The sequence below is a fragment of the Rhincodon typus genome, chromosome 34 (assembly GCF_021869965.1).
Source record: "Rhincodon typus isolate 14 chromosome 34, sRhiTyp1.1, whole genome shotgun sequence".
Classification (NCBI taxonomy): Eukaryota; Metazoa; Chordata; class Chondrichthyes; order Orectolobiformes; family Rhincodontidae; genus Rhincodon; species Rhincodon typus.
This window is the reverse complement of record NC_063365.1, coordinates 9,513,872-9,537,148: the sequence shown is the minus strand read 5'-3', so window position 1 is coordinate 9,537,148 and position 23,277 is coordinate 9,513,872. Positions and strand designations below refer to the sequence as shown.

Below are 23,277 nucleotides of genomic sequence, written 5' to 3'. Positions count from 1 at the left end.
CATCCAGCTCTGCACCTTGTTGTCTCGGATTCTCCAGCATCTGCAGTTCCTACTATCTCTGATTCAATTTTAACCCCACTGCGAAGCCTCTTCTAAGGATGTCTAGCCTGAAGAAGTTACCCTCCTCCCTCCGGGCTTTTCTGATGAAGGGTCTAGGTCCAAAACATCAAAATTTCTGCTCCGATGATGCTGCTTGGTCTGCTGTGTTCATCCAGCTCTGCACCTTGTTGTCTCGGATTCTCCACCATCTGCAGTTCCTACTATCTCTCAATTAAAAGATGATGTTTACCAACAACCAAGACTTTTTCAAACCTGATCGGTCTCACTATTCATGGATCCAAGCAAAGTCAAATAACAAAAGACACTACTCCAGCTACACATTAATTTTTTTTAAAATTTTGATTGTTCCTGCAGTTCCACACATCTCTATCTCTCATTGATGCACACCCAGAAGATCCCAGTTCAATCCTTGCTCTGTCCTGAATCGAAAGATCTTAAAGCGATAACTTTTGTGGTATCAACCATTATATCCCTACGTTAAGCAAGTCAATTGGCCAGAGTTCCAACTCCTGACCACTGCCCAGGAACCTATTCTGCAATGGCATTTTGAGGATGTTACATGTAACATTGATTAAGGAGAACTAGTGGATATGGTGCATTTGGATTATCAGAAGGCTTCCTATTAGGTCCCACAGAAGAGGTTAGTAAAGTAAATTAGAGTGCATGCAATTGGGGGAAATATACTACAGTCATATAGTACAGAAACAGACCCTTCAATCCAACCAGTCCATTCTGACCATAATCCCAAACTAAACTCGTCCCACCTGCTTGAACTTGGCCCATATCCCTCCAAACATTTTTTATTTATGTACATACCCAAATATCTTTTAAACATTGTAACTGTACCCACATCTACCACTTGCTCTGGAAGTTCATTCCATATATGAATCACTCTGTGTATAAAAGTTGCCCCTCATGTCTTTTTTAAAGTCTTTCTCCTCCCACCTTAAAAACATGCTCCCTTGTCTTAAAATCCAGGCCCCCAGCCACCTTGGGGAAAAGACACCTACCATTCACCTTATCTATGCCCCTTATGATTTTACAAACCTCTATAAGGCCACCCCTCACCTTATACGCTCCAGTGAAATTAGTCCCAGCCTGTCCAGCCTCTCCCTAGAGCTCACATCCTCCATTCCTGGCAACATCCTGGTAAATCTTTTCTGAACCTTCTCCAGCTTAATAATATCCTTCCCATACCAGGGCGACTAGAACTGGACCGAGAATTAGTTAACAGAAGAGGAGAGAATAAACATAAACAAGTTGGGTTCAGGTTGGCTGGCAGTTACTAGTCTGTAGCTGCAAGTATCAGTGCTCAGAACACAACTGTTTGCAATCTGTATGAATGATTTGGTTGTGTGGAGTAATTCTAACAATTCCAAATGTGCTACTGACACTAAACTATATGGGAACAGAAGTTGCGAGCAGGATACAAGGAGACTTCGAGAGGAATTGGGCCAGGCTGAATGAATGGGCCAGGACATGGCAGATAGAATATAATGTGGATAAGTGTGAAGTTAAAAGAAAACAGGAAGATGGAATATTTCTTAAACGGTGAAATGTTGGGAAGTGCCGATGTCCAAAAGAACCTGGATATCCTTGGTCACTAGTTGCTAAACGTTAGCAGGCAGGTGGAGCAAGCAATTAGAAAGGTAAGTTGTATGTTAGCCTTCATCATAAAGGAGATTTGAATATAGGAGTAAAGACATCTTGATGTAGCTGAATGGAGCGTAGGCAAGACTGCACCTGGAGTATTGTGCACAATTTTCGTTCCCATATTTATAATTTGACACAGAAGGAGCACAATGCAGGTTTCACAGATTAATCCCAGGATGACAGGATGAGGAGATCAAGTTTGAATTTCCGAGAGTTTTGAAGAATGAGGGATGATCTCATTGAAACTTTTACAAAGTTCTTACAAGGCATGATAGGGTGAATATAGGTAAGATGTTTCCCTGAGTGGTGAGTCTAAAATAAAAGGGTACACCTCCAGATGAGGGGCAGACTAAGGAGGAATCTCTTCACTCAGAGGCTGGTGAATCTTCAGAATTTTCTACCCCAGAAGGCTGTGGAAGTTGCATCATGGAGCATGTTCAGACAATACATTTCTGGAGATTAATGACATCAAGCCATATGGAGATAGTGTGGGAAATTGGCATTGAGGTAGATGATCTAAATGAATGGCTAGCAGCCCCAATGGGCTGAATGGCCGACTCCTGAGAAGGGTTGGTGTGCTTCTGCTTGTAACAGATCTGAGGCAATGCAAAAATGCTCTGAAAGGACAGTCAAATAGGTAGATGGAGAACAATTTGGCTTTCAATGCAAAAATAGCAGCCAGGATTTTCCAAACCTAACACAAAATGAACACAGACAGCCAGACTCTATGCACACAGGTAGGATAGGCTTTGAACTGCTAGTCAATGCCACAACAATAGGCCGCCATAAGATCATATGAAGCTCTGGAAGCTTCGGTCACAACAATCACCCCTTGTGTTTTACAAGCAGATACCTGCGACACATTTCAACACGAAAGCAGGAGTATGACCCAAGTACAGATGGTTAGGTGATTTACAAAACAATTCAATGCATGTTTTTCTGTGGCTGGGAGGGAGTGGGGATCGAGAATTTGTTACTGGTGTTGCTATCATTCAAAAACATGTCTCCAACAGAAAGCAGAAAAACAGGTTTTGCCACAAGATGCCAAGAAGTTACAAGGTCTGTTCCTGGCTAGGTTATTTCCTCTTTTGCGTTGAGGATGTGCTTATCAAAGCAGATGTTCTGAAATCAGGTGCCAGATCTTACAGGGTGCTGAGCAATGAAGGCCGTGAGGTTTGCGACAGAATTGTCAGAGAAATCCAGGCCAACTGCTGCATCTTTTACACATTTGCTGAGTGACGTTGTCAGCTCTTCGATAGGCAGCAGTGAGTTGATTTGATTTGATTCATTTATTGTCACATGTATTTTGTTTGACAAAATACAGTGAAAAGTGCTGCGCAGATTCCCCACTCTCCGGGGGTCAATTAAGAGGGATTATTGCTTGTTGAATGACTGATTAACATCATAGCTCACTAATATTCCATTTCCTATTTTACCAAACGTGCCAACTAAATTCTCAATTCTAAATTCACAGAATTCTCAACGAGAAAACCAGAACGGGTTCATAGCAAGTTCAGCTCGTCCCTTGCTTCAAAGAATTCCATGTTGGACCAGTAGGTACCATGATCTCCGGGCACGCTCCATGGGCACCCCACGGTCATTGAGTTTGTGTTCTAATGTTCTTGTGTTGTCTTGGCACTTCCATCAAGTGCCAGCCTCTAAGAACCCTCGTGGTACAAATCAAAACCACTGGAAGGAGCATTTCTGCCTTTCAATGCTGCACCAGCGATTGCCAATGTGATGCTGGATAAAGGACACTGTGTACTCATGGACTGCAGCAGGCTGTGTCCCCAGATCCTTCACTCACTGTCACTGTGCTCACTCACTCTGAGCCTAGCTGGATTCCCACAGCATCCCTGCCTTGCATTGCCTTTTTGCACTTTGAAAGGATAGTTAAATAGGCAGAGGGAGAACAATTTCATCCAGAGATATGACGCTCATTACTTTTGTTTTGCTTTGCCCCGTTTAGCACAGATGCAAATCCAGATAGCTCCTCATGGTTGTCAGTCAAGTCAAGGGGCATAGCCTTTGGTCAGGGGCGGTCAGTAAGGCAAAGGCAGCCTCCAATACCAGGTTCGGACGGGGTCAGTCAGCCAATTGGGGCAGTCACAGTCAGGATGGTCTTCAGTTAAGGGCAAGGAGCTGAACGTTGGGTAGCCCACCATCCAGCCAGACTCTTTCTGCCTATCCCGGGTTCTGAAAGGAAAAGCAGGCAGGTATTACAGGAGATGACAGTGGGTGGCAAAGCGGTGCAAGGGGTGTTCCGAGCAAGTGAGTAGCCAGCACAGAGGGCATGCAGGGTTACTGGTGTCGGGAGTTGGGCTGGATGACAGTGAGTGAGGGAAGATGTTGTCGGTAGTAGTGACAGTGCTGGAGCCTTGGTGGGAGGTGAGTAAAGTAATACAGGTGGAGCAAATGAGGTATTGGAGAGAATCTGGTGGCACTTAAGTTGGCAGATAGGAGAAAGACATTGGCTTCGTTCCTCCAGTGCTGCAAATTCCTCCAGGTGGCCAAGATTGCACTGACCAGGCGGCATCTTCAGACCAGGATGGCATCGTCTGGTGTCAACGCCTCCATTTCTCATCTTGAGGGAACAGGACACCCTGCCCCTGCTCTAGCCTGTCCAGCAGGACCTCTAGGTCACTGCCCACAAAAGCATAGCATTGATTTCCCAGTCAGCCAAGTCCGGGACAAATGTGACAAACCGCGCAGGGCAGCTCTGGTCGGTCAGTGCTTAGCCAGGTACACAACAGCCTTTCAAAGAAAGCACCAATGCAAGATATGCTGGTCAATTCCAGTAAGTGGTGACTTATTCTGGGTACTGCACATGGCGAGATGGAACTAGAATCAGACAAGGTGGACACCACAGGGATAGGGTAGGTAGTTAACGAAGTGCGTTTGGTAAGAAACCATGAGAAAACTCGCTCGGCCTTGTGGCCAAAACACCCTCTTGAAATAAACTCAATGCAACTCACTCTTAGCCAAAAATTAAATAAGATTCAACCTCATGTTTCTAAACCATGGAGCTGATTGTAATTTGGGGGGAAAACAGAGAAATAGAGAACCCAACAGTGTCAAAGCAACAAACCACTGATGCGTCCTCCCAAGAGGTATTAAATTCCCAAGCCTCATAAATGGATTCCAGCAAGAACTCTAATTCCCGCCAGCTTTGGACAAAGTCATCATGGATCAGCTCACAGAAACAGAAAATGACAAAGTATGTGTGGGCTGGGAGAAGACAATTAATGGTAGGGCCCTGGGTGGTATTGTAGAACAGAGAGACCTAGGAGTTCAGGTCCATAATTCTTTGACATTTGGATTAGAGGGTAATTGAGGCAGCATTTAGCACACTTGCCTTCGCTGCACAGACCTTTGAATATAGGAGTTAGGAAGTCATGTTGAGGTTGTACGAGATGTTGGTGAGGCCTCCTCTGGAGTACTGTGTGCAGTTCTAGTCGCCCTGTTATAGGAAGGATATTAAAGCTGGAGAGGATTCAGAAAAGATATACCAAGATGCTGCCGGGAATGAAAAATTTGAGTAATACAGATAGGTTGAATAGGCTGGGACTTTTTCACTGGAGTGTAGGAGGTTGAGGGGTGACCTTATGGAGGTTTATAAAAGCATGAGGTGAATGACAAGGGTCTTTTTCCTAGGGCGGGGGAGTTCAAAACTAGGTGAGAAGAGATGGATTTAAAAAGGACATGAGGGGCAACTATTTTTTTTTACACATACAGCGGTTAGTGTGTGGAATGAACTTCCTGAGAAAGTAGTGGATGTAGGTACAGTTACAATGTTTAAAAGACTTTTGGATAAGTACATGAATAGGAAAGGTTTGGAGGGATATGGGCCAAGTGCAGGCAGGTGGGATTAATTTAGTTTGGGAACTTGATCGGCATGGACTGGTTGTACTGAAGGGTCTGTTTCCATGCTGTATGACTCTATGACCAGTCAGGATTGGAGTTGCACCTTGGGGCAAGGGACTCCCAGGTTATCCTCATGAAACAAGGAATGAGCAGGAATGCTTCTCCTGGCCCACAAGAATTTCACACAATCACTATTTTTCCAAAGTTGCCTTGACTGCTTTTGTCCATCCCAAGGCTGGCTTGTCAGGATTGGCTCCTTGTAGGTTCTGAAGTTTAAAGTCCTTAGTGTAATTGGACTGTGGCTCTCAGTCATAAACTGGGCTCTCACCTGCCCGCATCTTGGCCGATTTCAGTGTAGGTGGACACAAAATGATAAACAGGTAGGAGCAGGCATCTTTTGTTGTGTGGGTTCATGCGAACGTCCAAGAGTTTGGGTTCCGAGCAAGTGAGTAGCCAGCACAGACGGCATGCAGGGTTACTGGTGTTGGGAGTTGGGCTGGATGACAGTGAATGAGGGAAGATGTTGTCGGTAATAGTGACAGCGCTGGAGCCTTAGTGGGAGGTGAGTAAAGTAATACAGGTGGAGCAAATGAGGTATTGGAGAGAATCTGGTGGCACTTAAGTTGGCAGATAGGAGAAAGACATTGGCTTCGTTCCTCCAGTGCTGCAAATTCCAGGCATCTCTTGTTGTGTGGGTTCATGCCAACGTCCAAGAGTTTGGGTTCAAAACAGACTGGTCTAGGAGAAGGCAAACTCAGGAACCTCAAACTTCGGCTTCTTTATAACACTGTTCATTATATATTATGACTAAATACTACAATACAGTGTAATGTGAGATCATTTCATCATTATATTCTTGAAAAACTATTTTATATTCGCAACCACATTAATTGGTCTACTCACACACTTTTCTACACATTTTTCTGACATTCATATAACTAGACTTCAGGCTTCTGCCTACCATTGTTTTACCCTGTCCACTCCTTCTTGCCTTAATCACGCCCACACTGTGCTATTTATGCCCATTGAGGAGCAGTTTACTGACATCATCGTAAAGACAACAGGGCTTACACAAATTGTTGTGCGGGTGCAGATGACGTTAAACAGTTCCTAGCCCCACTTCCACTAGATAGAGGGATTAAACATGAACCCCAATGATCAACACCCCCGCCCACCAAAGTGCACTATGTTCTTTCAATCTCATTAATGAGGATGAGCAAAGACAGACCTAGATTCTCCTTTTTATTATTTAGGAGGCAATTCCCTCACACCCTTGTCACCAGCCTTTATGACGGGGACGATTCATTTGTTAGTAATTTGCACTCCTCTCATCAGTCACCTACTGCACTGTTATTTCAGGGCAGCTCGGAGTGGCTCCTGTTGCCTCTATATAGAATGCAGACCTTTTTTAGAATGCTGGAGTCTCTACTAATTGTTACTGCTATAGACAGAGTTCAGTTGAACTTCAGGAGAGCATCTCGTAGACACAGTGCATGCTGAGCAGCAGAATTACAAACATTAGGATCATAAAACTTGAGTTATTTGGAAAAAAACTACAGAGAGATTTACCTGACTTTGTTGGCTGTTGAAACTTAAAATTTGCGAACTGTGAACCTGCAATACAGGGTGTGACCTTCAATTCTTTCTGACCATAGATCGTGAGAGAACTCAAAAAATCCACCAATTCTTCCACGGATTTTTCTTCTTGTTTCTCCAGTTCCTTATCGCACCTATTGAGGGAGTAAAGTTCAACTAGGAATTGATTATCTTGAGACAAAACACAAATATTACATTTGCAAAGACCTTAGCTGCTGGTGGGAGACATACATGGGGGTTCTGAATACAAGTAAGCAGAGACAACCTGCCACAGTCACAAAATATTTTCCCTCTATTCCTTTCTCACAAACCCCTCTCCATGTTTGACAGTCACAGTAAATCTCTCCCAGCTGCTACACACACTCTCAGAATTTTCTCTTGTTTTTTTTTCCCTCCTGGGCTGCTGGAGTTGCATGTGTTTTGTGAATTTGCCTTTTTCCAAGGATGTGTTTATGGGATGTTACTACACTGGAACAATTAATTAGTAACAGTTACTATATCTATTATTGTGTTAAGTTTTCCAATAGAGTTAAGTTATTCCAATTTCTTCTTTATTTTGTTGTATTTTAACTATAGTGGATGAATAAAGTGTGCCTTGTTTTAATTCTAATAGTTTGACTATTCGAACTGCATCTAGAATGAAACATGTTATATTTGTCTTGAAAATAAGAAAAAGTTAGGGTCTAGACCATCTTCTGAATATTTTGAGGGGGTTTGGTCTGGTCCATAACACAATTGTACATTTTGCATATGGTTGAGTAAGCTTTATTTTTGCAATATACTAATGTTTTAATTGTCACCTTAAGCAGTTTGGCTGACTTGTTTCAGATATGGAGCTATCTGCAGTCTGATATATAGTTGGGAGTATTAACTCCCTTTTTGAAACTTAAACCTTGCTGCGGTCAGCAGAGAAGTGTGAATCACTTCTCAGAGAATCATTTCACCCACCCCTCCCAAGTTGGTCAAAACAGGTTGAGTAGATATACTTGCCCAAGGAGCAGGGTGGTTAACAGTTGATAGCCATCAGCACGTTCAAAATCAGCAAGTAGCTCTGCAGACACTTGATACGAGTCTTTCACAAAGCAAAGCACATGCACTGCTGCTTGAGCTGCATCATAGACCAATGACTTGTCTGCCATTGCAGATAAACTCTGAATGCACTTCGTTATACAATCACTGTCTGTGTAAAATATAAATCTTATTAGACTTTCATGCCGCATATAAAATATAGAAGTTATACATCAGCAAAGGAAACAATTTTTAATTCATTAATTTCTATCTGGTATAAATCTTTCCGTCAAGGCTTCTGAACTGATTAACAACGTTGAAAGTGCTCTCTGTGCTTTTAGAAATCCTTTATCAATGTGAAATTTCACCACGTTAAGGTCCAAGCTTTGGGGAGGCAATGGTCAATTGGTGATATTGCTGAACTTTTAATCCAAAGACCCCGTTAATGTTTTGGGGACCTGAGTTCAAATCCCACCAGAGGGTGGAATTTGAGTTCAATAAAAATCTGGAATTGAGAAACTAATGATGACCATGAATCCATTTGAGATAGCAAGAACTGCAGGTGCTGGAGTCAGAGTTGATACAGTGTGGAGCTGGAGGAACGCAACAGGTCAGGCAGCATCAGAGGACTAGGAGAGTCGACGTTTCAGGCCTAGCCCCTTCATCGGAGGCCAGTCGCACAGCAATGTGGTTGACTCCTAACTGGGCAATGAGGGAAAGGCAATAAATACTGGCCTAGCCAGTAATGCCTTCATCCCATGAATGAATTTTAAAAAAAGGCCTTCGAACAGATACCACACATCCAGCAACCAGCTGTTCAACTGCACCAATCCACTGGTAAGTTTACACCAAGGTATCTCACCTTTAAATTATTTCTAAGAACTTGCATATTAATCGCCCATTGAACCCACAGCAGAAAATTAAATCTGGTTTGGCATATCCTTTTCACAACATAGAACTTATCAGTGATTGGCAGGTAGTTAGTCAATCCCTCTAGCCCAGAAAAAGAGCTTGTCAGGATGTCGAGTCTCATTTCTACATGTGGTGAATTGTTATTGGCAATTTTAAAAATGTCACATCCTAAATAATTTTTTGTTTTAATCTTTGCCATCTTGCTTTTCTGTCTCTTAATCCAGTCTCCTCTCTCTCTCTCTCTATTTCTCTCTTTGTAGTAGATTTGACATTGAATTATCTCACTCAAATTCATCCTCCTCAATGACTCCTTTTCTTTATTTCTCACTCCTTAAATCACATTAGTCAACAAGATTGCTAGAACAAAGCCAGGGGCCTAGATATAAAGCAGTCATTCATAAATCTGATAGAAAATGTAGGAGAAACATCATGATGCAAAGAGTACTTAGAACATGGAACTCGCTCCGAAGAGAAGTATTTGAGGCAAAATTCATAGATGCATTTAAGGTGAAGCTTAACAAATGCGTGGGCAAGAGAGATAGCAAGAACTGCAGATGTTGGAGTCAGAGATAACACAGTGTGGAGCTGGAGGAACAGAGCAGAACAGGCAGCATCAGAAGAACAGGAAAGTTGACATTTCAGGTTGGGACACTTCTTCAGAAACATCAACTTTCCTGTTCCTCTGATGCTGCCTGGCCTGCTGTGTTCCTCCAGCTCCACACTGTGTTATTAAATGCATGGGCAAGGTGGCAGCAGATACTAATGCTGACAGAGTTAGGAGGAGGGAGGGTGGGAGGTAGTTCATGTGGCACATAACCACTGGCATGGATGAATTTGGCAGAATGGCTTCTTTTGCTGCATATTCTATATAATTCAACAGGCATTTCTCGACTCTGAATATGCTCGCTATACAACTGCATTAAGACCAGACAGGGGAAAACGCAGGAAAGATATTCCTGATAAGTAGGAAGTCCAAAACCAAGGATTACAGTTTGAGGATACAGGATAAGCCATTTAGGACTGAGAAGAGGAGAAATTTCTTCACTCAGAGAGTGCTGAACATGTGGAATTCTCTGCCACAGAAAGTAGATGAGGACAAAACATCAGGTATTTTCAAGAAGGTTGTTGATATCAATCTTAGGGCTAAAGGAATCAAAGGGTATGGGGACAAGGCAGGAGCGTGGTATAGAGTTGGATGATCAGTCATGAATGGTGGAGCACACTCAAAAGTCCCGATTCTCTATATATTCATTTAAAAAAGGAGTCAGAGGCTGGTGGTGATCTGCTGTTCGATATTTGACGTCAAACCTTAGTCCCATGAGAGGTCCAGGCATGAGGGGATGATCCTATGATGGCAATGTCACTGGACCAAACCAGTTTGTCAGACAGATATCCATACACTGCATCAGAGATTTACAACTGTTTTATTGTTTAACTAAAGTTCAATGCAAGGAGCAGTTTCACCTTTCCCTCCTGGATCCTTTAGTTACCCAGAATCCAACACACCCACCGGGGAAAAAACCTAGTTCTTTTTGAAACTTCTTTTAAAAGATTAAATCATAACCAAGTCACCTTAGTCACCAATTATATAAACATATTACACACACACACTGCCCACTGGGGACAGAGCAAGGCTAGCAAAAGAGAAACGGCAAGGAGATTAAATTAAAATGGAGTTGGAGGGGGAAAACCCACTTTTTTTTTTTAAGATCTGTAACGTTGCGTGTTTATGTTTCAGTGACAGACATCTTGTTAACACCGAAATAAAATGATCTATCAATCCAACATGCAGTCCGGGATCTGACATGTCGAGTAATAACATCAGCTGAGATCATAATACTCAGATATCCAATCAATGGAGGTTTTCAGTCTGAGATTGACAGATTTTTGTTAGGTGAAGATATCAGATTTTGTGAAGAGGGGCTGGCAAAGGAAATAAAACGTAGATCGACCATGATCGAAGAGATTGGAGAGCAATTACGAAACAGCTGAGCAACCGGTTAGAGCGTGGAATGAACTGCCAGAGAAAGTGGTGGATTTGGTTACAGTTATAACATTTGAAAGACATTTGGATAAGTTCATGAACAGGAAAGGTTTGGACAGATATGCACCAAGCACAGGCAAGTGGGACTAGTTTAGTTTGGGAACATGGTTGGTGAAGACTGGTTGGACCAAAGGGTCTGTTTCCATGCTGTATGACTCTATGATTGCTTCCCTTTTTGAGGTAGAAATGAGTTCTGTATGGACTAGGACATCCCAAACACTGATCCTAGGTACTAAGGTGGCTACTTCCAATGCTACAACTGGCTTCAGTATCCCAAGGCTGGAGAAACAGACCATAAATTTGCCATTTAATTGCTGCCCATTGATCCAAAGGCCAGAAATCACACACATGCATAGTGTTGTGTTTCATCAGTTTCCTGTGTATTTTATATTCTTTGATTTGCCTCAGAGCTACATAGAAATGATACTGGTTTCTAAATCAGGAACTGGTTTATTGAGATAGTAGGAACTGCCGATGCTGGAGAATCAGAGATTTCTAAAGAAGGGTCTAGACCCGAAACAAGGTGTAGAGCTGGATGAACACAGCAGGCCAAGCAGCATCATAGGAGCAGGAAGGCTGACGTTTCGGGCCTGGACCCTTCATCAGAATTGGGGGAGGGGAAGGAGGTTCTGAAATAAATAGGGAGAGAGGGGGAGGTGGATAGAAGATGGATAGAGGAGAAGATAGATGGAGAGGAAACAGACAGGTCAAAGAGGCGGGGATGGAGCCAGTAAAGGTGAGTGCAGATGGGGAAGTAGGGAGGAGATAGGTCAGTCCAGGGAGGACGGACAGGTCAAGGGGGCGGGATGAGGTTAGTAGGTAGGAAATGGGGGTGCGGCTTGAGGTGGGAGGAGGGGATAGGTGGGAGGAAGAACAGGTTAGGGAGGCGGGGACGAGCTGGGCTGGTTTTGGGATGCGGTAGGGGGAGGGGATATTTTGAAGCCCTACCTCTTTGACCTGTCTGTTTCCTCTCCACCTATCTTCTCCTCTATCCATCTTCTATCCGCCTCCCCCTCTCTCCCTATTTATTTCAGAACCCCCTTCCCCTCCCCCAATTCTGATGAAGGGTCTAGGCCCGAAACGTCAGCCTTCCTGCTCCTATAATGCTGCTTGGCCTGCTGTGTTCATCCAGCTCTACACCTTGTTATCTCAGATTCTCCAGCATCTGCAGTTCCTACTATCTCTAGACCCGAAACGTCAGCTTTCCTGCTGCTCTGATGCTGCTTGGCCTGCTGTGTTCCTCCAGCTCTACACCTTGTTATCACTGGTTTATTGAGAGTTGTTTTCACAAATCCCTAAAAGCACAAAATGTCTGCTCTGTTTTTCTAGCAGCTTCTCTGTTCACTTTAGCTCTGAGTCAATCTAGGCTTAGCCAATCGAGCTGAGTGTGCCTGAGTAAGAAACATAGATCCCTTTAAAGCTCAAAATATTGTTTTCTTAGAAGCCTTCAACTCACCCATTTCACTCAATGACACACACTGGCTACCAGAGGCAATGAAACTATAACGAAAGGGAAGGGTAGGGAAAGTGGGAGATATTAAATTAGAATGGGGTTGGAGGTAGAACTCAACTTATTTTTTTCTGTAAAGTCACCACCAAATCACTCATTGGACTTGAACTCAAGTCTCCTGACTCAGAGACAGGACCAACATCAGATTTTTTCTGATCCACCTGCTCAGAAACTCTACTACACAGCTGTGGGGCAGGTGGGTCAGACTCCTGAAGAAGGGTAATACCCAAACGTTGTCTGCTCCTTTTCTCCAGATGCTGCCTGGCTTGCTGTGTTCTTCCAGCCTCCTGTTTGTCTCCAATAAACATCACCTGCCGTCAATTAACATCCTGCTTGGCCTGATGGTTTCACGTGGCACAGTGGTAGTATCCTTTCCTCTAAGCCAAGAGGGCTTGGTTCAAGTCCCACCTGCTCCAGAGGTGTGTAATAAAATGACCGAACAGATTGATTAATAAAAAGAATCTAACACTGTCGTAACAATCCAAGTGCTCAGGCCAGGAATGAGGGTTCAAATCCTGTTACAGTAGCTGATGGACAATAAATTCGAATAGTAAATCTAGAACTGAGTCTTAGTAATGGCGTCCGTAAAACTATCATCGATTGTTGTAAAAACCCAATTGATTCCGTTACATCCTTTGGGAAGGGAAGTCTGTTGTCCTTATCTGGTCTCACCTACGTGTGACTCCAGACCCACAGCAATATGGCTGACTCTCCCCAAAATGGCTTAGCAAAACAAACATCAAGGACAGCTAGAGATGGGCAACAAATGTTTGCCTTCCCAGCAATGCCCTTACGTCATGAAATAAAAAAACAAACAAACAAACCAACAAACATTGATAAGGAAAGACAATGGAGGTGCTAATATATTTCAATGTTTTTGAACAAATCGAACTTCAATGAGACAGTTATCGGAAATCTCCTTGTGTAGTTAGTTACTGTTTTCACAAAAGGAAATATAACTGAATGCTTCAGGAACACAGGTTTTAATTGTAAAACAATTTCTGGAAATATATGTCTTATAACAAACATATTCATAACTAAAAGTGTGCACGCACCGTGTAAATATCTGACGATATTTTTAGTTGGTGTTTTAGATATGGCCTTCAGCACATGACCTGTATATATTCTCCAGGACGAGTTGCACTGGGCCCATTGGGAGGCCACTGCTGAAATCAGACACCTCAGGTCATCAGTTTGTACCATTGCCTCAACAGCAGAGACCTGGCTGCACAAATGCAGCATGATCTGAAAGACAGCAAGCACAACGCCAGTGTTCAATTACACATTTCGGCATCATCGAAGGTATTAAAAGTTAAGATGCATTTTAACAACAGATATTCAAGTCTGCATTCTTTTGTGAAGAATGGCTACTGAAAGAATAGAAAGTGCAGCTTAATGGAACTACCAAACAAGCAAACAAGAACTGTAACGTAGAACTTTTAGTTTTATTCTTTATTTCTCTATTTTAGTACCTAAGATGGTGCCATATTTGGTGGCATTGTACACTTTTCACTGTACTCCTGTACATGACAATAAAACCTAATTCTAATTCTAAATGTCAGTTTGTGTGCACTCATACTGGACTTGATTAGTTTGTACACATCAGGAAACATCATCTTTGACATTGCAATATCAGTCCTGCGGTATTCTGGAGTCTCCAACTATTCTTGTGTGATTTTATAATCAGATAACGGTACGACCATTTAGGATTGGGAGTGAATATTTGGGAACTACATGAGCAAAAGTGTCCACCTCTTATGACTAAATGCCAACTCAATTTGCGCAATTATTTAAAACAAAAAAAAATTTAAGACTCATTCCCACTTGACAAACATCATAAATTTGTAATGTGAATTATTTGAATACTTTGTGCTTGTCCCTTTTTACAGAATTAAGACAAATGTGATCCTCCATAATTAACAGCCCAATAGCAAAAAATTGCAACATGAGGTATCACAGAGAGAGTTTGCAAGTTCACAGTGTGAGCAGCAAACATTTCCAATGCAGTTAATGGTCTAGGATGGGCACCAATCCACAATGCCCATTACATGCCAGGTGCTGGCTTGAAAAGCTGTTCCTTTAAAGCTTCTGAACCTAAAATAAAAATTTTTAAAAATTGAGTCTACAATAGACCTTTCCAATTCAGAAACCAAACTCAGCAAAGAAAACTGAAGGCAGGAAATCCTACGTAGAAATGTTTCAAACAAATAGCGACACAGTCACCAATTGTGAGGCAGGTTTCAAGAGGAGAACCAGTTTTAATTCCTCGTTCATACAGTGCTGAGTACTGTCAGGAGTCGGGAGATTGGTTAGCTCAGTTGGCTGGACAGCTGGTTTGCGATGCAGAGTGATGCCAACAGCAATTCCCGCACTGGCTGAGTTTACTATGAAGATTACCTTCTCAACATCTCCCCTTGCCTGAGGCGTGGTGACCCTTAGGTTAAACCACCACCAGTCATCTCTCTAATGAGAGCAGTCCTCTGGGACATTGATGACTTTACATTTACCTTAAATATACTATTTATATTTCAGTGTGCAAAGCTGCAGGGACTGAATTAAAAAGTAAGATATTTGCAGATATTTTTATCATTTGTCGATTCTGAATGCAATTTATCTACTATGCAAACTTTCCAATTGGAGATGAATCAAAGGTACAAGGGTAATTTCAACTTACATGGGTTACAGTTTCCTGAAATATTGTGCTGGTATCCTGTGTCTGCGATTCCATTTTTTCAGACCCTCTTTTGGATGAGAAAGCAAAAAGGTGCAAACATTTTAAAAGAATTAAGTGCAGTCCTGTTTTCACAATACATCTCAGTATTTCCTGAAGATAGAAGAGGTGGAAAAAAAATTGGGAACATTAATGTTACTGGGTGAAGAATGTTTCATTTTATGTTATTCTTCATCATTGAGCATATACCGGACTTGGACAATTCTGGCTGATTAAATATTAATTACGTATAAAGCTCTAAATTATATTTCATATGCAGTGGGGCAAGTTTAGTATGAACAATTTTCAATAAACAGATTCATTTTACAGAACATAATTAGCAGAGTGGAACTGAAAGAACATACTTGACTGAAAATAACAGGACTTTCATGTAAAAAAAAAAAAGGCAGAATGGGGGGCAATTATTTTAACTCCTCAAAAAGGTTCAGTCTGACTCATTAAAATTAAAGCCCTTCATTTCCAGGATCATTCTTGTGACCGCCTCCAAGGCCAGCATATCCTTCCTTATAAATGAGCCCAAAATTGCTTATAATATTCCAAATGCAGTCTGACCAGAGCCTTTTCCGCCTCAGCAGTATATCCCTGCTTTTATATTCCAGCCCTCTTGAAATGAGTGCTAACATTGCATTTGCCTTCCTAACAGCCACCTAACCTGCATGTTAACCTTAAGAGAATCCTGAACTAGGACTCCCAGGTTCCTTTATGTTTCAGATTTCTGAAGCCTTTCCCCATTTAGAAAATAGCCTATGCCTCTGTTTTTCCTACCAAAGTGCATAACCTCACACTTTCCCACATTGTATTCCATGTGCCACTTCTTTGTCCACTCTCCTAGCTTGTCTAAGTCCTCCTACAGCTTCTCTGCCCTCCACCTATCTTTGAGTCACCTACGAACTGAGCAACAAAGCCCTCAGTTCCTTAGGCCAGGTCGTTAATGTGCAACATGAATAGTTGTAATCCCAATGCTGACCCCTTCAAAACTAGTCACCAGATGCCCTCCTGAAAAAGACCCCTTTAACCCCACTCTCTGCTTTCTCCCAGTCAGCCAATCCTCTGTCCATGCCAGTACCCCTAACACCATCTGCTCTTATCTTATTTAGTGGCCTCCTGTGTTGCAGCTTGTTAAAGGCCTTCTGGAGATCCAAATAGATCACGTTCTCTAGCTCTCCTTTATCTAATTTGCTTGTTATACCTCCTCAAAGAATTCTAACAGATTTGTCAGGTAAGACCCTTCTTGGTGAAGCAGTGTTCACTCAGCCCTATTTTACTATGCACTTGCAAGTACTCTGCAATCTCATCTTTAATAATGGACTCTAAAGTCTTACCAACCAATTTGCATTAAGTTTGCAACATTTTATTTATAGTAGCTGTCCTGCAACCATATTTTGAGTCAAAATAATGACTACATTTGTCTATACTTCTTGATATCTTGCCCATCTCTTCTACATAGTCCTCTTTCATTTGCTGCATCTTATTTGCAACAGTATTGTAATGGTTGCGTTGCTGGACTCAAAACCAGTAATCCAGGTGTTTCAATCCTGCCACTGTATTTGAGAATTTTAATTAAATTAAAAGCAAACAGCTGTGATTAATAACATCTTTAAAAAAGTAGATTACTTATAATTATCCTCCGAAGCTACATCAAATCTGCAGTGGCTCAAGAAGCCAAGGGCATAATTTGGGATGGGAATACATGCTAGTTTTGCCAGCAATTCCCAGCTTCTGAAAAGTTAACAAATAGAAAGGGAAAGTTCAAGATTTGTGAACCATTCCTCTGATAAGGCTTGTCTTTAAAGTAATTGCCAACACATTTCAACTGTTCTATATTAAAAACATTGCACAGGGGCTTGTAAAAGCATGATAAAAACACATGTCAAATATAATGCAACTCAGTAATACACTTCCTTCGTACACTGCCTCTAGAGTTGAAAGCTATAAATCTTAATCGAGACCTGGTTCAAGTTGAAAGCTCACATATAATCAGGAGGAGATATTTCTCAATTAGTCACTTCATGTGGAATTTTACCATCGTTAAACTGACAGCTCAAGGATACAGATATTATCACCAGCACCTTACAAATGAGTGATGAGCACCTCCTACAGGCTGGTAAAACAGCTACAACATCAGCATATTCTTTACATTAAAAGAAAACAAGCATGTATGCTGCACTTTTTGGCAGCTTCTCAAAGCCTCTCCTGCCTGGTCTGAAGTCAGAAATACCATTGATTATATCACAGAGGGAAATAAAGCTTCCGGACAAACAGAATAGTATCACTGTTCCTTTTGTTTCTTTATTCCACCACCATTCTTTCACGGATTTGTATGTGACTTCCATTTCTTCATTTTTTAAACAAAGCATTTAGCGTTTAATAGGGTTGAAAGCTTTGGCTGGCATGTGCAATAGCATGCTAGGGCTTTAACTCCGCTTGTACTGTTCAAATATGCTTCCCAATAAAAGAAACAGTTAACAACGTGTTCAGGATACATACCTCCTACATAATGGAATTAGTTTCTTTATCAAGGGAAGCTAGGAGAAGTTAACAGAAATTGAAGTTGAGACCACAACCAGATCAACACAATCTTATTGAATGGCAGAGCAGCTCGAAGGGCCAAATGGCCTATTCTTGCTCCTCAGTCCTACATTTCTACAATGAAGGTGTGTTCCTGGTTAAATACCATCAAAACACCGTTACAACTGGATGCTTTTATCTCACACACACAACACCCAGCAGACCACTTCCCAAATTATAGACTTGTACTCATGCAACACCTTTCATGTCCTTACTAACTGCTTTTGAAGTGTAGCCGCTGTTACTTTGTAGGTAAACAGGGGGTTTATAGCCCACTGACTGATTCCATAAACAGCAAAGAGAAAAAAGTGACTAGTTAAGCTAAATGCAGTGTAAACACAGTTAAATATCGGCCAGAGGCACTGAGAAAAATGCAATGTTATCTTTTATGTCCATCTTAACAGACAGATGGACTGCGGGTTCTCTCTTTTCTTCTCGAAAGCACTCTCTCCAACAATCCTGCACTCTTACAGGACTGCACAAAAGCAACAGTTTTAAATATGTATTCAATTCCTGTATGGGGCCTGGACCCATAAATTGCTCCTTCAGAAGCTAACATCTTAATGAAGGCAAATAGGCAAATGGAAAGCACCATTCTCAACATGAACATCTCTATCATTTCAAATCTTGAATATTTATTCTTTCTAATAAAAAAAAGATTTGCATTTAAATAGTATGTTTTGGAGCTTCAGGAAATCCTAAAGCACCTTACAGCTACCAAAGTACTTTTGCAGTCTAGTTGCCATTGTAACTTTAGAAACACAGCAGTTATGGCATGCACCAAAAACTACCATAAGCAATAATATGATCACGTTCTACATGATTTTGGGTGAAGATAAATCTTGTCCACGACACTAACAGATGTGTCCTGCTTTTCCTTAAAATAATGCCAAGTTGAAGGTTCTTCATTTGATGTCTCGACTGAGATGAGGAACCTCAGAAAGACAGCACACCATCAATGCTACATTCAAGTATTAGTCTAGATTCTGTGCGTGGATTGGGACTTGAACTTCTAATCTTGTGTTTTAGAGGCAAGAGTGGTTTGAACAAAGCCACTGCCAACAAATTGGTATATTTAGTTCAACCACTGAATTCACTTTCAATGAAAAAAATCATGTTCAACTGCTCATCATTAATCAATGTAATCTTATAATGCCAAATAAACTCAACCAGAGAATGAACCTGGAGGCAAACACATGCCCTAACTTGTAATGGATTTACATAAAAGGCCTAATGGTCCAGCATGAATTTTGCTGTAAAGAATCTCTCTAATATGACTTCGCCATTTGTTATGTACTGATTTACACATGAATAAACAGAGTGATGAGTTCACTTTTCCACTTACCGAGTCAGCTACGGTTAATAGCTGAATTGTTTTCAGCAACTGCCAACCCTCACTGCTTCCTGTATCTTGTTTCCATTGGAGGAACTCTTCAACAATGAATCGGGCTTCATCTGTCACAAGAATGTCAGAAAATTATTTCTATTATTAAATACGGCATCATTTGAATGAACATCTTCTAAACTTGACGCATTTCCAAAACCAGTCGACTCACCCTTTATGTAAGTAGGAAGCTTTATAACGTTCTCTGTTTAACAAGAGGGTCATAAACTCCCAAACATTGATCAAGCCACTTTTGACATGACACCAGCAGTTAAAAATCAATCTCTAATGTTTCAGATTTTAACATGGATGGATCTGTGATCTGACCAGATTTTCAGGAATCCAGATAGGAATTGAAAAGGATCAATACCTACAGGATGATATCAATGTTCAAAATGAAACAAGTGGCTAAACAGGAAAGGTGTTAATTATCAATGTGTAGTGGTTCCAAAACCTTTAAAGGCTGGCATAAAAGCTATCAAATGACAAATTCCATCTTGGATTTTCTGCTCACTGATAACAAGTTTCATTTTTTAAGGATGTTGGTACAAATCAACTCTTCTTAAATAGTGTGTCTAATTTTGGGTATGACACTTCAGGTTGGATGTGAAGGCTGGCAAGAAAGTGCAAGAATGGTTTAGGAGAATGGTTCAAGGGATAAAGAACATCAATTACATGGCAAGAATGGAGAAGTTGGAATTGTTCTCCATCGACCACAGAAGGGTGAGGGAAAATTTGAAAGACACATTCAAACATTATGAGGGGTCTGGGCAGAGGTGACAGAAACAAACTGTTTCCATTGGACATCGATCAAAAACCAGAGGACACAAATTCAAAGCGATTGGAAGAAGAAATAAAGAGAAAACTTGCTTTCTTTTTTTAAAAAAAGCGCTCAGCAAGTGCTTACAATCTGATATGCCTGGCAGGAAGTGGAGAAGATTAAATCAGTTTTCAACATGGAAGTAAAGGAGGACAAAATGCAGGGCCATAGCAAACGGCAGGGGTGTAAGGTTAGCTAAATTGCTCTTGCCGTGAGTTAGCACAGGGTTTGACAGGCTGAATGGTCGCCTTCCGATTTGATTTGATTTATTACTGTCACACATACCTAAGTACAGTGAACAGCTTTGTTTTGCGTGCAGTACAGGCAGGTCATACCACACAAAATCATAGGGTGATAGAACAGAGCGAGGAATACAAAGTTACGGCTGCAAAGAAGGTACACAAAAAGCAAGATCATCATTAGATTTGAAATTTGAGAGGTCCATTCAGGACTCTAATAACAGTGGGGAAGAAGCTGTTCTTGAATCTGTTGGTGCGTGTGTTTAAGCTTTTGTATCTTCCGCCTGATGGAAGAGATTGGAAGAAATTATAACTGTAGTTAGAGGAGTCTTTGATGATGCTCTGTGCTATGATATTCCACGATTCTAAGAATTACATCTGTTCAATTGGAGACCAAGCAAGGCACAGAAATCAAACTTTATCACCTCATTCACCATGAAGTACTCAGCTTCATCAGTCAGACCTTTGCCAACAGAAAAACCATTTGGTCTCAAACTTTCCTGCCAAGTCCCAGATGATAACAGTTCCCAGTTTATAAATTAACTAATATATAGACAGTAGTAATGAGAAACAAACAAAAATAATAAAAAGTGACAACATATGTGTTGAATGTCATTATATTCTGTTCACTCTTTTTTTAAAATTTTGCGATAGAATTTTAATAGCCTTTTCCCGTTTTTTTTGAACAGTTTGTTAGAATCTGCTCCTTTCTTCATAAAGCAATCAGATAGCTGCCCGACACTATCCACCTATTTCAGTTTGGAGGGTTCACCATTCTCCAGTGTAGTGACTACAACAAGGTCAACCAGGTGGACCCCATAGAATATAAGATTCGTGACTGGGGCTGTTAATCTGGTCAATCAGGGAGCCCTGACTGACAAGTATAAACAGGAGTGTCAGACAAGGTGGCACGGTGGCTCAGTGGTTAGCATTGCTGCCTCACAGCGCCAAGGACCCAGGTTCAATCCCACCCTCGGGCGACTATCTGTGTAGAGTTTGTGCATTCTCCCTGTGTCTGCGTGGGTTTCCTCCCACAGTCCAAAGATGTGCAGGCTAGGTGGATTGGCCATGCTAAATTGCCCATAGTTTTCAGGGATGTGTGGTCTGGGTGGGATGCTCTGAGGGTCAGTGTGGACTTGTTGGGCCGAAGGGCCCATTTCCACACTGTAGGGATTCTATGATCTATGATCTGGTTCACTCAGAGCTAGCTGTGAAAGAGCTGGATCAGTGTCCAATACACTTCACATGTGAATAAAGGGTGATGGTGACAAAATACCAGTCTCTGTGGAGTTATTTCAGCCAGTGTCTGTTTGAAAACTGAAATCTAGACCCTCAGTCTTTTTACATTCAAGTATTTTGTCGAATGCTCATTATCCTGTAGTGACTCACTTCCAATGTGGCCCTCAAAGGGTATTGCTGCTTAATCCCTTTACAGAATTTCTTTCCATATTTTTGCTAAGAAAAATCCCACATCTACCACCTCTCAACAAGACCAAGAGTTTCTGTCACTATGTCACTTCTTATTACCTGTATCCATACAGTCTCATCAACTGTTAACAATATAGCCTCTATTTTCTGACATAAGGCTGAATGCCCCAAATGCTAGGAAGGAATGCTTTCAAAAAGATTATTTTAGTGCTTCTGACACTGATTGTAGCAGCATGTCAATCTGAAAATCTGACTCCTGTCAAAACGAGAAAGTCACAATACTGTGGCATAAGTCAAAAACTTAAATGCTGACAGAGAATGAGAAATTTCCATCTGGTATTTCTACAGACTTGTGCACAATCTACTGAATGCCACGGCACTATCTTCATTCTTTCCAACTTTATCAAAATCTGACCAGGCTTCGTAAAGGTAGTCAAGCATGGTTTTGACAAACTGTTCACAAAAGTTTATAATTTGTTCCCTTCAGCCCCACCTCGATGATAATACGAAGCTGACAAAAGGCATGACTGCAAACTTGTGAGGTAAAGGAAATTGGTTCATGTACATTTAGAATTTTAGTCCATGCGTCAAGCTGCCAAGCATCTTTAAACTTGCCTCTAATAAAGCATCTGAATAATCTGACAGTCAGTAGCACTTAAACAATTGCAAATAAGTTCATTAAATCACAGTTACCTCCTACTTTGCCATCTAGTTTCTGTTTGATTGTTTGCACCAACACCTTAGAGGCTTCAGTGGAGAATGGCAAAACACTCGGGAACATCATTATCCAACTACTTGAGTCGTCGTCAAAGACCTGCAAAGGTGAATAATAATGATAAAAGATCAAAAAAAACATCTTCTGCTAGCACTTTGAAATCACTTTATTTCAGATGGGAAATGAATCTAAGTTTACAGCTGGAATCTTAAACCAGAGTTCAAGACAGTCAAAGACAGCAATTTGTGTCAATGGTTAGCACTGATGCCTCACAGCGCCAGGGAGCTGGGTTTGATTCCAGCCTCTGGCGACTCTCTGTCTGTGTGGAGTTTGCACATTCTCCCCGTGTCTGTGTGGGTTTCCTCCAGGTGCTCTGGCTTCCTCCCTCAGTGCAAAGATGTGTAAGTTGACTGGCCATGCTAAATTGCCCCATAGTATCCAGGGATATGGCTCTGGGTGGGATGCCGTTCTGAGTGGGATACCCCTCAGCAGGTCAGTATGGACTTGATGGGCCGAATGGCGTGCTTCCACACTGTACAGATTCTGAGAAGTTAGAAGATATCCAGCAAGTGAGGCCGAGAGAAAAATCTTTCAGGTCAGAAGGAATAGCTATTTCTCTACCAGGCCCAAGACCCCCCTACAAATACTGCCTGACTTTGAGTGTTGCCAGCTTTTTATATTTCAGGATTTCAGCATTCACGGTGCTTTACCTCCTTCTTAGAAGATACTGCTATTGTTTTGTTGT

At 41.6% G+C, this 23,277-nt stretch overlaps 1 protein-coding gene across 1 annotated transcript in view; it reads right to left on the bottom strand.

Annotated features, from left to right (window-relative positions):
* Window positions 1–23,277, bottom strand: part of wdfy4 (WDFY family member 4) — a 277,315-nt gene that overhangs the window by 235,764 nt on the left and 18,274 nt on the right. Inside the window, exons 5-10 of the mRNA XM_048616184.1 lie at window positions 22,511–22,631; window positions 19,292–19,401; window positions 15,322–15,471; window positions 13,703–13,892; window positions 8,164–8,353; window positions 7,147–7,307 (exon numbers count right to left, since the gene is read on the bottom strand). Of these exons, the coding sequence (XP_048472141.1) occupies window positions 7,147–7,307; window positions 8,164–8,353; window positions 13,703–13,892; window positions 15,322–15,471; window positions 19,292–19,401; window positions 22,511–22,631 (922 nt within the window). The remainder of the gene's footprint in view (window positions 1–7,146; window positions 7,308–8,163; window positions 8,354–13,702; window positions 13,893–15,321; window positions 15,472–19,291; window positions 19,402–22,510; window positions 22,632–23,277) is intronic.